The sequence below is a fragment of the Callospermophilus lateralis genome, chromosome 18, assembly GCF_048772815.1.
Source record: "Callospermophilus lateralis isolate mCalLat2 chromosome 18, mCalLat2.hap1, whole genome shotgun sequence".
Lineage (NCBI taxonomy): Eukaryota > Metazoa > Chordata > Mammalia > Rodentia > Sciuridae > Callospermophilus > Callospermophilus lateralis.
This window is the reverse complement of record NC_135322.1, coordinates 4,757,493-4,772,346: the sequence shown is the minus strand read 5'-3', so window position 1 is coordinate 4,772,346 and position 14,854 is coordinate 4,757,493. Positions and strand designations below refer to the sequence as shown.

General features: G+C 39.4%; 1 protein-coding gene and 1 pseudogene across 1 annotated transcript; both read left to right on the top strand.

Annotated features, from left to right (window-relative positions):
* The first annotated feature begins 1,081 nt into the window (after positions 1 to 1,081).
* On the top strand, positions 1,082 to 2,026 carry LOC143384258 (vomeronasal type-1 receptor 4-like). Its single transcript, XM_076839303.1, has one exon. The coding sequence runs from the start codon at positions 1,082 to 1,084 to the stop codon at positions 2,024 to 2,026; it is 945 nt and encodes a 314-aa protein (XP_076695418.1).
* An 11,561-nt stretch (positions 2,027 to 13,587) lies between these two features.
* On the top strand, positions 13,588 to 14,531 carry LOC143384256 (vomeronasal type-1 receptor 4-like; annotated as a pseudogene).
* Positions 14,532 to 14,854: the final 323 nt, after the last annotated feature.

Below are 14,854 nucleotides of genomic sequence, written 5' to 3'. Positions count from 1 at the left end.
CGAATCTGATAGTGGAGCAGGGTATAAATGTGCAGGAAAGCTCTTCACCATCTATTCAGTAACATGTGAACCTAAATTGTTCTACCTAATAAATTAAGTTAAATATATGCATTTATATGAATGCAGAAATTATAGTATTTGACTTTTAAATGGCCACAAATACCAGTTTTCATAGATGGCTTCCATTGTAACATCATTCACGAATCTTACTTCTTTGAAATATTTTTTCTTAGGTATTACTTAGCTCATGTTTGTATCTTCTGAAAAAGTGAATATTTTGTTTCTACACATACTCTTTAATCACCTGTTACTTCTTGGTATTCCAAGAGTTAGGACATGGCCTGGGATTGAGGCAAAATTTCTGTGACAGTGGCCACAGAGCTATGTTCCTAACATACAACTACATGAGTCATGGGGTAGCTGTCCTTATGTGCAGCCAGTCCTGCCTCACTGCAGGTCAATGACCATGGGACAGGTGCCTGCAGGGCTAGAGTTTCTTCAGTGCACCTTCAGGTATTTAAATATCTAAATGTTCCTTCATAATTGACCTTGTACATAAAATAACTATTTCCAAAAAATGAAAACATTTTACAATTAAAAGTTGAAAAATAGCAATAGTTTGAAGACAATAGGAATATAGACAAATGGAAGTAAATGTGAGCTGGATTGATAGAAGAACTTGCTCATTACCATTACAGAAGCCTGATGGTTCATGCTATGCTCTTTGTAAACACTCAGCCAGGTTCAAGACCCCTCTGTGCACCTGATCAGAGTATGAATCTGGACAGAGACTTAACATGTGTGTGCACAAGTTCTCCTGGTCATCTCAGCCCCTTAGTCGTGTCATGAAGATTCAAGAATCACCATGTGCTGCCTTCACCAGAAGGATTTATACACATCCTGCCTGAACTAGTCATGAACCTCATTAAAACCTGCTAGTGAAAATAAATCCTTAGGTAAGTTTTTAGAGTGTTAACTCTGGAATGTGGGTAGTACTGGATCTTGGTTGAAGGAGACGTGCAGCCCAGGCCTCCTGTTTCTCTCCAGGATCCTTTGGCTGGGACAGCAGGGAACTGGCAGGATGGCAACCAGTGATGTGGCTCTAGGAATCATCTTCTTGTCCCAGACTGTGGTTGGAGCTCTGGGCAATTTCTCTCTTGTCCTCCATTACCTGGTCCTTTACTTCACTGGATGCAGGGTAAGACACACAGACTTGATTCTTCAGCACTTGATTGTGGCCAACTTGTTAGCTCTCCTGTGTAGAGGAATTCCCCAGACAGTGGCAGCTTTTGGAGTGAAAGATTTCCTCAGTTATTTTGGATGCAAGCTGCTTTTCTATCTTCATAGAGTGGGCAGGGGTGTGTCCATTGGCAGCACCTGCCTCCTGAGTGTCTTCCAGGCCATGAAGATTAGTCCTGAGAATTCCAGCTATTCAGAGCTTAAAGTGAAAGTTCCCAAATACATTGGTTTCTCCATATTCCTGAGCTGGATTTTGTACCTGCTTGTAAGTATTATGATTTTTTCACAAATGACTGGAAAAAGGAGCAACAATAATATCACAAGTATGAAAGATTTTGAATACTGTTCTGGTGTTCATCCTAGCAAAACCTTACAATCACTGTATGCAGCATTGCTAACCTTCCCTGATGTCCTGTGTGTGGGGCTCATGCTCTGGGCCAGCAGCTCCATGGTGCTCATCCTGCACAGGCACAAGCAGAGAATGCCGCATGTTCACAAGACCAGCTCCCCCAGGTCTTCCCCTGAGTCCAGAGCCACCAAAACCATTCTCCTCCTGGTGAGCACCTTTGCATCTTTTTACACACTTTCCTGCATCTTTCAGATTTGTGTAATTTTTATTTATAATCCCCACTGGCTGCTGGTAAAGATGGGTGTAATAGTTGCTGGGAGTTTCCCAACTCTCGGCCCCTTTCTGCTCATGAGCAGGAACTCCAGTGCATCCAGGCTTGGTCTCCCTTGGATAAGAAACAGGAAAACCCCCGATGTCAGGGGAATGTGTAAATTGTAGGCTTCGCACAATTCTTATGTTTCTACATTTGTACTCCCAAATTACAATAATAGTGACACAGTCATATCTCAAAGAATGACAATCAAGACACATTGCTTTTTTATTATAGTGTGTGCATAGGTGTACCTGAATATAGCACTTATATTTGGCTTTTCTGTACATCCAACAAGATTTTGGGAAAGTAGATGTAACCAATAGAAATTTCAGACTGCATATACCAGTTGCAACAAGAGCAAAATTCTTTAGCATAAATCTGCTTTCTTTGTTTTCTTGCTATCCTGGTTTATTAAATTGAGAAAACCAGTGACATGCATTTTTTATTTAGGTACACATTATGTTTATGTCTTAGCTGTGTTTTTTGAAGGAGATATCAGTGAACAGTATCAAATATTTGTCTTTTGCAATGAAATGACACATATGTTTCATGTAATCTTGGACATGATAGGAAGCAAAAGTCTACTGATATCCTCTTTATTAAACAACTTATATTGATTTTTTTATTTCTGTGCTGTGATTATCACAATGCAATATTTTTTTGTCATAAGATAATTAGAATTTACACTTTATTTACTGTTCGCCTTGGTCATTTAAAACATTGGATACTAATAAATTTTATTTTACTACTTATTATTGAATTAGTTTTATGTACCTTTGGAATGTTTATATGTATGGGTTGGCATGCATTTGTAATAAAATCTCACAAACTGAATGCACGTGTGCAAGCAGCTGCTACATGGTAAAGAAAGCCCTAGTCTGTATGACTCCTCTTTCCTGTATGTGATCCCAGGAGTGATCAGTATGTGACTTTTAACTGTAGAGATCAGTTTCAATGATTTGCACTTAACATAAATGAAATCATTCAACATAATCTGTTTCATATTTGACTTCAAAAATGCCATATACTTCAAATCTGTATTTTCCCGTGTTGTTGATGATAGACTCTAAATAAAGGAATTTCAAACAATTCTAGCATTTCTCCCTTGATGCACACATGCTGTAGTGTGGATTTGATTTATGCTTCCAACCCAAATTCCATGTATTGGAATTTTTGCCCCAGTGTGATGTGCTGGGTGGTGAAACCTTTGAGAAGTGGGTTCAGTACAAGGTGGTTGGTCATGTGGGGGTCACTAGGAGGGGATTACTGATGGATTATATTAGTTCCCATGAGAACATGGGTTGTCCTACAGCAATTGCAGGTGGCTCCACTGTCTCTTGCTCCCTGTTCTGCTCTGTGGTCTCTTCTGTACATGATTCTACCTTTGTGATTCCATCTGCTGTGAGGCCGTCACCAGGACTGAGCAGATGCTGGCACCATGCTCCTGAGTCTCCAGAAATGTAGTTCAGTAAATATCCTTTCTTTATAAGGTGTTTGTGTAGGCATTTGGATAGGCAGCAGAAACTGATCAGTACAACACATTGGAGCATCATGATCAGCACTGACATGTGGGATGTGCAACATGTTTTCATGATACTTTCATGTGTGTCTTCACACACGTGTATTCATGAACATATATTTATGTCTAAGTATCTAGAAATCACACACATTTTTCTGATCATAGAATTACATACACTTGTCTTTAGCATGTATTACCAGAGTTCACCAAATATTTCTATGAATTTGAACCCATTAGGTGTGCCTATATTTATTTTTATATTTTGATTAAGAAAATGATTTTATTAATCTGAATATGGAAAAAAACCAAAATCTTTTTAGAAATAAACCTGAATAAATAATGCTCTTATAAAATTTACATTTCTCACATTTAATTGAGAGAAATATTTTACATATGAGTATTCTTCTTTTTGTAATGGACTAATTTCTATGGAACTTTAAAAATAGAAGATAGCAATTGGCATATGTTCGTAGACTGTGCTACAACATAGTTAGAATCTCTGCTGATCAGAAGCAGCAGGATAAGGTCTGATTTGTTAAACATCAAGAACTACATTTCTAAAGAGACTGCTACCTCAGCGCACCATTTTTATTGATGTGGCCAGTGTTGGCTGTGGGTGCCACATAATCAGCACATTTCTCCTGAAGTATCAGATACTCATGGATCAACTGAGTTTTGTTCCAAATTCTTCACACTTTCCAAAAAGAAATACACTGGTCTTCTCTCCCCAGGGAGGCAAATGTGAAATGCAGCTGTTGTAAACCTTTTAACTCACAATTAAATGTAGGCAATGAATTATTATTAGAAACATCTCTAAAGTCATTTTGGCATGAAAAACAATAGGCTTTTTCATAACTCTCCAAAGTAGTTTTCCATTTTTAAATAAAACCTGATAAATAAAATATTTGGCATGTATTTTATCAATTCTTCTCTGTATGCTACACTTATCCTCAATAAGGTTTAAAACTTAATTCATGAAGAAATTCCACATATCAAGCATTTTTGAAGAAGTTTTGTTTTCACAGAACTGAATTTTTGCTTTGCTTATATATCCAAGAAGATTAATTTGAGCATGTACATACATACAAAGGATACATACATATGAGTAGGTGAGCTAGTTACACCTAGAATAAAACTAGACCCAAGGGAAAAAGTGTGAGGTGCAGTTACATCTTCCTAGAACCCTCCTCTCTGTTGAGGATGCAGGTAGAGTGTGCAGCAGAAGCCACGAGTCTGTGAAAGCGTCCTCATATGTTAACTCCCATCATCATATGTTAACATCCCATCCTCATCTGTTAACATCCCATCACTGGTCTCCCCAACACAGCTGCATTCACATCTGCTTCCCTGCAGCACTGGCCTCTACCATCTCTCAGAAATGAGATGTGCTTGTTGGCATATCCAGTGCTTTTTGCAATGCTCTGGATAACTACTTCTCCAAACTGGTGTTCAATCGTTTGTGTTCAGTAAAATGACCATCCAGAATTCAAAAAATACCTCCTTCTGCACTTGTTTGCATGTCATACTCCTTGAAGGGCACATGTACACCTTCATTTCAGTTTCTCTCCACTTCCTGAATGCTGGGACTCCATCTTCATGCACAGCTGTAAAAGAAACGCTCCACATGTGGCCCTGTGGTTCTTTTATCTTTGCAACATTTTGGTCCAGTGATATGTGCAGGCACACATTATCTACCAGGTCAGTGGATCATATATTATTGGTTACCTACCCCACTTTCACATGGTGTAGTGATTGTAAGAGCCTCATCCTAATAGGAATTTTTTCAGCCTGCTTCCTGAAAATATTAACATCCTCCTGGTAACCTGTACTAATGTGTCTACAAATATCTTTAACTTCTTCTTTGGTTAAGAAAATAAAATGTCTGGAAGGCATTGGGAATCCCTGCTGTGTGGAGGGTGGAGCAGTGTGCTAATGTCATGTCTCAAAGGTGGGTGCATGTGCTGTTTTTGCTGCATTCTGTTCTCTCCTGGATATTTAGGCTAATTGAGAGCCTTCAGTGACAGGGATTTTGTCAAATTTTGGAACAGAATCCAGTTTTGGTTACTGGAGAGAGAAACAAGACTGAAACCAAAGAATATCAAGAAGTTTGGAGATCCATGAAAAAAGATGTGCCCCAAAGTGTCCAGATCCTCAAACTACATCAAGAGATGTCTAGAGGAGATATAAAACCATCCAAAGTAAATGACTCTTATTGGAACAGGGCCATGCAGCCTCCACCATGAATGCTGGTTTCCCTCATTCTGGGTTACACATGTATTTAAGTGAAACTTGCCCATGAGCCCATGTCAGAGGGCACTGTAGACTTGTCCCACTACAACAAACGGGCCACAGACAGAGGCTTTGGAGAGCTCCCTGCCTTATCCCCAGGTTGTGCTTGTGGACCCATGAACCCTCCTGGGTGCTGCGTGTCCAAGGATAAGTCACAAGGAGAGAAGAGTTTGGGTGCCTGTGCCATGAAGCTGTAGGTTTCAAAAATACGGAAGAATGTAGCCCATCCCAGGTGGAGAGATGACCCCAGGAGACTGAAGTCAGGAGAGCCTGAAGGCTGGATGTGGAACTGGGAATCTTCCAGAGGAAAGAGTCTCTGAATCTCACACAGGGATAGGAGACAACATGACAAATCCCCAGAAGCTCAGTTCCCTGAAGAGAGAAGAGTTTATCTCATGGTTCTGGAAGATCATGAATATGGCACCAATATCATCTCAGTTCCTGTGAGTCTCCTGGTCTATGTCACAAGATGCTGGATGATATTAGGGGAAGAATGTTGTGAGAGGAAGGGGTGACGTGGTGAGGTGTATTCTAAATGTCTATTAGGTCAATTGGGTTTAAAATATTATTTACATTGGTAATATCTTTGTTGATTTTATCTTTGGATGACCTATCTATTGGTGATAAAAGTGTGTTCACATCACTAGGTATTATTTTATTGCAGTCTATCTGGGATTTAATGTCAAGAATTATTTCTTTTAACGTGTCCTGACATTTGGGGTATGTATATTTAGTACAATTATTTCTTCTGGTTGAATTGTTCCCTTTACCAGAATGTACTGTCCTTCTGTGGTTAAGTTTTGCTTGAAATCCTCTTTGTTCACATGTGAGAACAGCTAGCTCCTCCTGAGTGTTTTCAGATTCCATTTGTGTGATATGTAAATGTCCTTTTACAAACTTCAGCCTTTGGGCATCTTTGCCTCTGTGATCAGTTTCTTGCCAACAGCATCCAGTTGGATCTTGTATTTTGACTTATTCTGCTAATCTATGTCTTTTAATTGGGGAGTAGAGGCCATTTATTTGCAGAGTAGTGTGAATATAAGTTTGCACTTTCCTGACATTTTTGTTTATTTGCCATATTTTATTTGGTTTTGATTTTCATTTAGTTGTTTACTCTTATAGTGGGCCTCAACCTCTTGGGACCTTTTTTTTTTTGTTCTAGGATTTCTCTGTATGCAGCATATCTTTGAATATTCTTCATAATTCTTGCTTTGTTGTTATGATTTCTTTTAATATATCTGCATCATGCAATGTTTTAATTTCTCCACTAATTTTGAAAAACATTTTTTTTGGATATAGCAATTTTGCAGGAAATTATTCTTTTTTGAGCTTAGAATATGTCATTGTAGTCTTTCCTTGATACTGGTGTCTGAGTTGAGAAGTCAAAGGTGAATCTTATTGATTTGCCACTAAATGTCACCTGATGTGTTTTTTTCTTGCAGATTTTATTATTCTGTATTAATTTTCAGTGTAGATTATGACTGTGTCTTTCAGTGTCTCTTTTGTCATTATGTATTTGTGGTCATTTATGATTTCCTATATGTTGATTCCTATCTAATTTCTTTTGAGAACTGTTTTATGTCTCTATGTCATTGTGTGAAGATTGTTGTTGATATTTTGGTGGTATGCATTAAGTTTTCAAAATAGTTTTGATTTTATGCTCAGTTCTATTCCTATCCAAAACATGGGTGGTCTTTCCATCTTCTACATTCTACTTCAATTTTTTTCTTCATTGTTTCTTATTTTAATTTTAGAGGTCTTACACATACTTGGTTAGTTTTATACCTAGGTATTCTGAATTTTGTGTTATTGTGAATGGATTCAATTTCCTAATTTCATTTTCAGTAGATTCATTGTTTTTTAATCTTTTATTGATTTTATTTTTTTAAAATAAACAACAGTAGTGGAATGCATTACAATTCTTATTACACATATAGAGCACAATTTTTCATATCTCTGTATATAAAGTATGTTTATGCCAATTCATGCATTCATACGTGTACTTTTTTGCATTACAAGTCTTAATACACATATATAACACAATTTTTTATATCTCTGTTTGTATATAAAGTATGTTGACACCCAATTCAAGTGTTCATACATGTACTTTGTATAATGATGTCCATCACATTCCACCATCCTTGCTAATCCCCTACCCCCTGCCTTTCCCTCCCATACCTCCTCCTTATCTAGAATTCATCTAATCGTCCCATACTCTCCTTCCCTACCACACTATGAGTCAGCATCTTACATGAGACAAAACATTCAGCATTTTTTTGTGTGTGTATTTGGCTAACTTCACTTAGAATTATCTTCTCCAACTGAATCCATTTACCTGCAAATGCCACAATTTGGTTCTTATTTAATGCTTAGTAAAAATCCATTGTGTGTGTATGTATATGTATGTATGTATGTGTGTGTGTGTGTATATATATATATACACATACATATCACTTTTTTTTATCTATTCATCCACTGAAGAGCATCTAGGTTGGTTCCACAGTTTAGATATTGTGAATTGTGCTGCTATAAACAGTGATGTGACTGTGTTCCTGTAGTATGTTGTTTTTAAGTCCTTTGGGGATATTCAAGGAGAGAAATAGCTGGGTAAAATGGTGGTTTCATTTCCAGATTTCCAAGGAGTCACCATACTGCTTTCCATATTGGCTGCACCAATTTGCGGTCCCACCAGCAATGTACAAGTTCCTTTTTCTCCATATCCTCACCAACATTTATTGTTGTTTGCCTTCATAATAGCTGCCCTTCTGACTGAAGTGAGATGATATCTTAAAGTAGTTTTGATTTGCATTTCTCTGATTGCTAGAGATGATGAGCATTTTTTCATATATTTGTTGACTGATTGTATATCTTCTTCTGAGAAGTGTATGTTCAGGTCCTTGGCCCATTTGTTGATTGGGTTCTTTGGTTTTTCTGTGCTTAGCTTTTTGAGTTCTTTGTATAACCTAGAGATTAGTGGGTAAAGATTTGCTCCTAGGATGTGGGCTCTCTGTTCACTTCATAGATTGTTTCTTTTGCTGAGAAGAAACGTTTTAGTTTGATTTCATCCCATTTATTGATTCTTGGTTTTAATTCTTACACTATAGAAGTCTTATTAAGGAAGTTGGGGCCTAATTCCACATGATGAAGATGAGGGCCTACTTTATCTTCTATTAGATACAGAGTCTCTGGTTTATTCCTAGGTGCTTGATCCATTTTGAGTTAAGTTTTGTGCATGAGATAGGGGTTTAATTTCATTCTGTTGCATATGTATTTCCAGTTTTCCCAGCACCATTTGTTGAAGAGGCTATCTTTCTCCAGTGCATGTTCTTGGAACCTTTGTCTAACATAAGATAATTGTAATTTTGTGGGTTAATCTCTGTGTCCTCTATTCTGTACCATTGGTCTACCAGCCTGTTTGGTGCCAATACCATGCTCTTTTTGTACTATTACTCTGTAATATAGTTTAAGGTCTGCTTCCCTCTTCCTGCTAAGCATTGCTTTACCTATTCTGGGTCTCTTAATTTTCCAGATGAATTTCATGATTGCTTTTTCTATTTATATGAGAAATGTCATTGGGATTTTGGTTGGAATTGCATTAAATCTGAACAATGCTTTTGGTAGTATGGTCATTTGATAATATTAATTCTGCTTATCCAAGAGCAAGGTAGATCTTTTCATATTCTAAGGTCTTCTTTGATTTCTCTCTTTAGGGTTCTATAGTTTTCATTGTATAGATCTTTCACCTTTTTCTTTACATTGATTCCCAAGTATCTTATACATTTCTGGGAAATTTCCCTGTACTTTATTATCATTTAGTGCTTTCCTGCAGTGGGTGCACATTGAGGTCGACAGATTTGATTCTTGGGCAACTTATGGTAGCCAACTCCTTGGTCATTCTTGCTAGAGGAATGCTCCACACAGTGACATGCATGAAGATCTTATCCATTATATTTCATGGAGTTTTGAAGGGGCCAGTGCCACCTGAAGACATCCAAAGATGAGCTGATTAACCACAAGTGCAGGGAGCACTTGGCTCTTTGGTACAGCAGCAGTTGACATAAAAGGCAGAGTTCTAGAAGACATCAGCTGATCATAAACAACAGCTATCAGAGCAGATGCGAGATATCCAGCAAATGTGTGTAATCCATATGGTCAATTCCAACTTTCAAACCTGCAGGAGAGAATAGAACACTTGGAGTTCCTGGAGTGGGTGGAATCCCTCCAGCCAGCCACAGTGACCTGCTGAGCAGGATGATCTGGACCTCTGGGCTGCATGCCAGGATTTTGATCAATCAGCCCTTGGTGGAATGTGTCTGTCTGGCCTCTATTGTCAATGGGCTAAATATATCCAGGAACATGCTGGTCCCAGGGTCTGGCCAAACTAGAGACTGGCCATATTAACTGGCCCTACTGTGAGGACTACATGGCCACATGCATCCCTGGTAAGCAGGCTGTGGTCCTGATGGCCTGAGAGAACGAGCCTCTGGGTGTTGACATGCTGCAGGGGCCAGGGCTTGTCAAGTTGCATGATGCAGAGGAGATACAGAAGAGTGGGACCAGCTACCAGGAAGGGAGGAACACTGGAAAAGCCCCATCCCTCAGACAGCTGGGTCCTAAGTTCCCCCATTACCCTTAAAGTCTTGGCTGAGCCTGGGCCACTCTTCTCCCTGCTGTTCTAGCACTGAAGGGCCCCCAAACCCTTCACTCAGCTTTTCAAGGAAGAAACCCAGATTCTTGCTTTTTGCAATATTTCTTTCCCTAGAATTTCTGTAATTTTCATCTGTGTGGGACAGTTACCACTTTTATGTTTTCCTGCCCAGGGTCCCTGGGTCCAGGTGTTTTCACAGGACACAAATAGATTCTTCCCCTAGAGGATCAGTATTAAATGAGCACTCTCTTATCTTCCCTCTCCTCCAAAACATGGAACCAGAGCAGGAGCTCTATCCTCTTGTTTCCCTGTCCACCCTTTCCTCATGTCCTTATTCTTTTAACCACTTCAGTCTCACTCCCACTTAGTGTCGCTGCACAAAACCCACCTGTGCTCATGCCACAGGTATTCACCTGGATGGTCAGTCTCACAGCATTTTGGTCAATCTCACAGCATTTGTTAAGGTATCTAAGTTTAAGTATTATCCTTGCAGGTTTGGAGGGATTACAATAATTGAAAGAGCTCCTGTGCTGTGGTCATCCCTTGGGGCTACTGAATTAATATTGGTATTTATTAAGACTAATATAAGTAGTTTATAATTAATTAGAAATCAATATTACTAAATTAATTAATAATGTAAATATTATATTTGATATTTACAGAAATGTTGTCTCAGACAAGTCAGAAAATCTTGTTGATGTCATTGTTGAAAGAGACTTTTATTATATTCTGTTTGTTTGATGAATATTGCTCTGTTTCTCCCTCCTGTCAGTAGTGGAGGTCAGTATTGGCAGGGGATGTTTATTCACAAATTATGATATAAATTAACATTCTATTATGTAAATGAGTCCAATGAATTCACTCATATTTGTGAGATGAATTTGGTGACTTCCAAGGTGATACTAGCATCCATTCTTTCTTTTCTTTGTACCTGTGTTAATATCCTTCCTATGTGTTTTCCTTCTTTCCATTTCTCTGCTCATACCTTCAATCTGGTGCCATTCATTGTAATGAAGAACAGGAAGCAACTAGATTTGGGGTAGAAAGCTTCCCAGGGAAGGAAGAAATAAAACAAGACATGCAAAGCTCACTGCCAGCCCTTCAAATGACAGACCTCAGTACTTCCCAGCCCCTCCAAGTGACACCCTGTTGGTCTCCCAGGATCATGGCTAAGTAAGAGTCTCTCCAAACACTAGAATATCCTCTGAAGACATGTTATGAAGAAAGTTTAGAATTGTTGTTCATAAGTGACACCTGGGGAGAAAGTTTCCAGCAGTGTCCTCAGCCCCCCACCCTGCACAGCCATTGCTGCTGCTGGCACAGTGGTAATTGCAGGTCCCAGGGGAGGTGAGGTCACAGAGCCACAGACCCATATCTCAGGAGCTGGCCGCCTCCCTGCAGCACACGTCTTGTTCAGAGAGGCCTCTGCACTGAGGTTACCATCCTGGCAGAGAGGAAGAGCCTGGAGAGTGACTCAGGGTGACTCTGAGAGCAGCATCTGTGGGAAGAGACCCATCAAGAGTCTAGGTGAGTGATCACAGCTGATCACACTCAAATGAACCCTCCATAAGCCAGGGCCACACAAGTATTAAAATGGATGATGAAGAATGGCTCCAGGTAGCAAAGATATATGGGTCCTATCCTAAATGCCAAACCACCATGGATCCTAGTTTAACTCAATGCGATTCTTACTGACGGGGATTGCTGTGATTTAGTGCAAATGAAAATTAAATGTGATTTTCAAGGTGCACAAGGAGGTTGTTTTAAAGTCACCCAGCTGCTCAGTTTCCCTCACAGGAAGTCTACACTAAATCTTCACGATTTCTATGTCCAGACTCATAGTATCCCCCTGCCTGTGTGTGGAGTAGGAGGAGCTCACAGGAATCTTCTTAGTCCTGTGCAGAGAGAGAGCTGATGGTGACTGCTCAGGTAGAACATTTTCTCTGACTCTCAGCATAGTGCAGCCAACAGAGAGTGTAATTGTAGAAATCAAGAAAGCCTAAGAATTCAAAGACAATGAACCCATTTCTCTATATTGTGAAAAGGAAATAATGGATGGGATTACTACAGATTTCTAGTACTACCTGTAAGAGCTTTATATTTTTTTCATGTGGGATATCTTCTCATTGTAGTGAATGTACTGTGGCATACAAATCTGATAGTGGAGCAGGGTATAAATGTGCAGGAAAGCTCTTCACCATCTGTTCAGTAACATGTGAACCTAAATTTTTCTACCTAATAAATTATGTTAAATATATGCATTTATATGAATGCAGAAATTCTTGTATTTTACTTTTAAATGGCCACAAATACCAGTTTTCATAGATGGCTTCCATTGTAACATCATTCACGAATCTTACTTCTTTGAAATATTTTTTCTTAGGTATTACTTAGCTCATGTTTGTATCTTCTGAAAAAGTGAATATTTTGTTTCTACACATACTCTTTAATCACCTGTTACTTCTTGGTATTCCAAGAGTTAGGACATGGCCTGGGATTGAGGCAAAATTTCTGTGACAGTGGCCACAGAGCTATGTTCCTAACATACAACTACATGAGTCATGGGGTAGCTGTCCTTATGTGCAGCCAGTCCTGCCTCACTGCAGGTCGATGACCATGGGACAGGTGCCTGCAGGGCTAGAGTTCCTTCAGTGCACCTGCAGGTATTTAAATATCTAAATGCTCCTTCATAATTGACCTTGTACATAGAATAATTATTTACAAAAAATGAAACATTTTACAATTAAAAGTTGAAAAATAGCAATAGTTTGAAGACAATAGGAATATAGACAAATGGAAGTAAATGTGAGCTGGATTGATAGAAGAACCTGCTCATTACCATTACAGAAGCTTGATGGTTCATGCTATGCTCTTTGTAAATACTCATCCAGGTTTAAGACCCCACTGTGCACCTGATCAGAGTATGAATCTGGACAGAGACTTAACATGTGTGTGCACAAGTTCTCCTGGTCATCTCAGCCCCTTTGTCGTGTCATGAAGATTCAAGAATCACCATGTGCTGCCTTCACCAGAAGGATTTATACACATCCTGCCTGAACTAGTCATGAACCTCATTAAAACCTGCTAGTGAAAATAAATCCTTAGGTAAGTTTTTAGAGTGTTAACTCTGAAGTGTGGGCAGTACTGGATCTTGGTTGAAGGAGACGTGCAGCCCAGGCCTCCTGTTTCTCTCCAGGATCCTTTGGCTGGGACAGCAGGGAACTGGCAGGATGGCAACCAGTGATGTGGCTCTAGGAATCATCTTCTTGTCCCAGACTGTGGTTGGAGCTCTGGGCAATTCCTCTCTTCTCCTCCATTACCTGGTCCTTTACTTCACTGGGTGCAGGTAAGACACACAGACTTGATTCTTCAGCACATGTTTGTGGCCAACTTGTTAGCTCTCCTGTGTAAAGGAGTTCCCCAGACAGTGGCAGCTTTTGGAGTGAAAGATTTCCTCAGTGATGTTGGATGCAAGCTGCTTTTCTATCTTCACAGAGTGGGCAGGGGTGTGTCCATTGGCAGCACCTGCCTCCTGAGTGTCTTCCAGGCCATGAAGATTAGTCCTGAGAATTCCAGCTGTTCAGAGCTTAAAGTGAAAGCTCACAAATATATTAGTTTCTCCATATTCCTGAGCTGGATTTTGTACCTGCTTGTAAGTATTATGATTTTTTCACAAATGACTGGAAAAAGGAGCAACAATAATATCACAGGCATGAAAGATTTTGAATACTGTTCTGGTGTTCATCCTAGCAAAACCTTACAATCACTGTATGCAGCATTGCTAACCTTCCCTGATGCCCTGTGTGTGGGGCTCATGCTCTGGGCCAGCAGCTCCATGGTGCTCATCCTGCACAGGCACAACCAGAGAATGCAGCATGTTCACAAGACCAGCTCCCCCAGGCCTTCCCCTGAGTCCAGAGCCACCAAAACCATTCTCCTCCTGGTGAGCACTTTTGCATCTTTTTACACACTTTCCTGCATCTTTCAGATTTGTGTAATTTTTATTTATAATCCCCACTGGCTGCTGGTAAAGATGGGTGCAATAGTTGCTGGGAGTTTCCCAACTCTCAGCCCCTTTCTGCTCATGAGCAGGAACTCCAGTGCATCCAGGCTTGGTCTCCCTTGGATACGGAATAGGAAAACCCCCGATGTCAGGGGAATGTGTAAATTGTAGGCTTCACACAATTCTTATGTTTCTTCATTTGTACTCCCAATTTACAATAATAGTGACACAGTCATATCTCAAAGAATGACAATCAAGACACATTGCTTTTTTATTATAGTGTGTGCATATGTGTACCTGAATATATGCATATGTATAACACATATATTTGGCTTTTCTGTACATCCAACAAGATTTTGGGAAAGTAGATGTAACCAATAGAAATTTCAGACTCCATATACCAGTCGCAACAAGAGCAAAATTCTTTAGCATAAATATGCTTTCTTTGTTTTCTTGCTATCCAGGTTTATTAAATTGAGAAAACAAGTGACATG

Excerpts from the sequence above, each read along its gene's own strand:
- LOC143384258 (XM_076839303.1), top strand. The coding sequence starts at position 1,082 with ATGGCAACCAGTGATGTGGCTCTAGGAATCATCTTCTTGTCCCAGACT.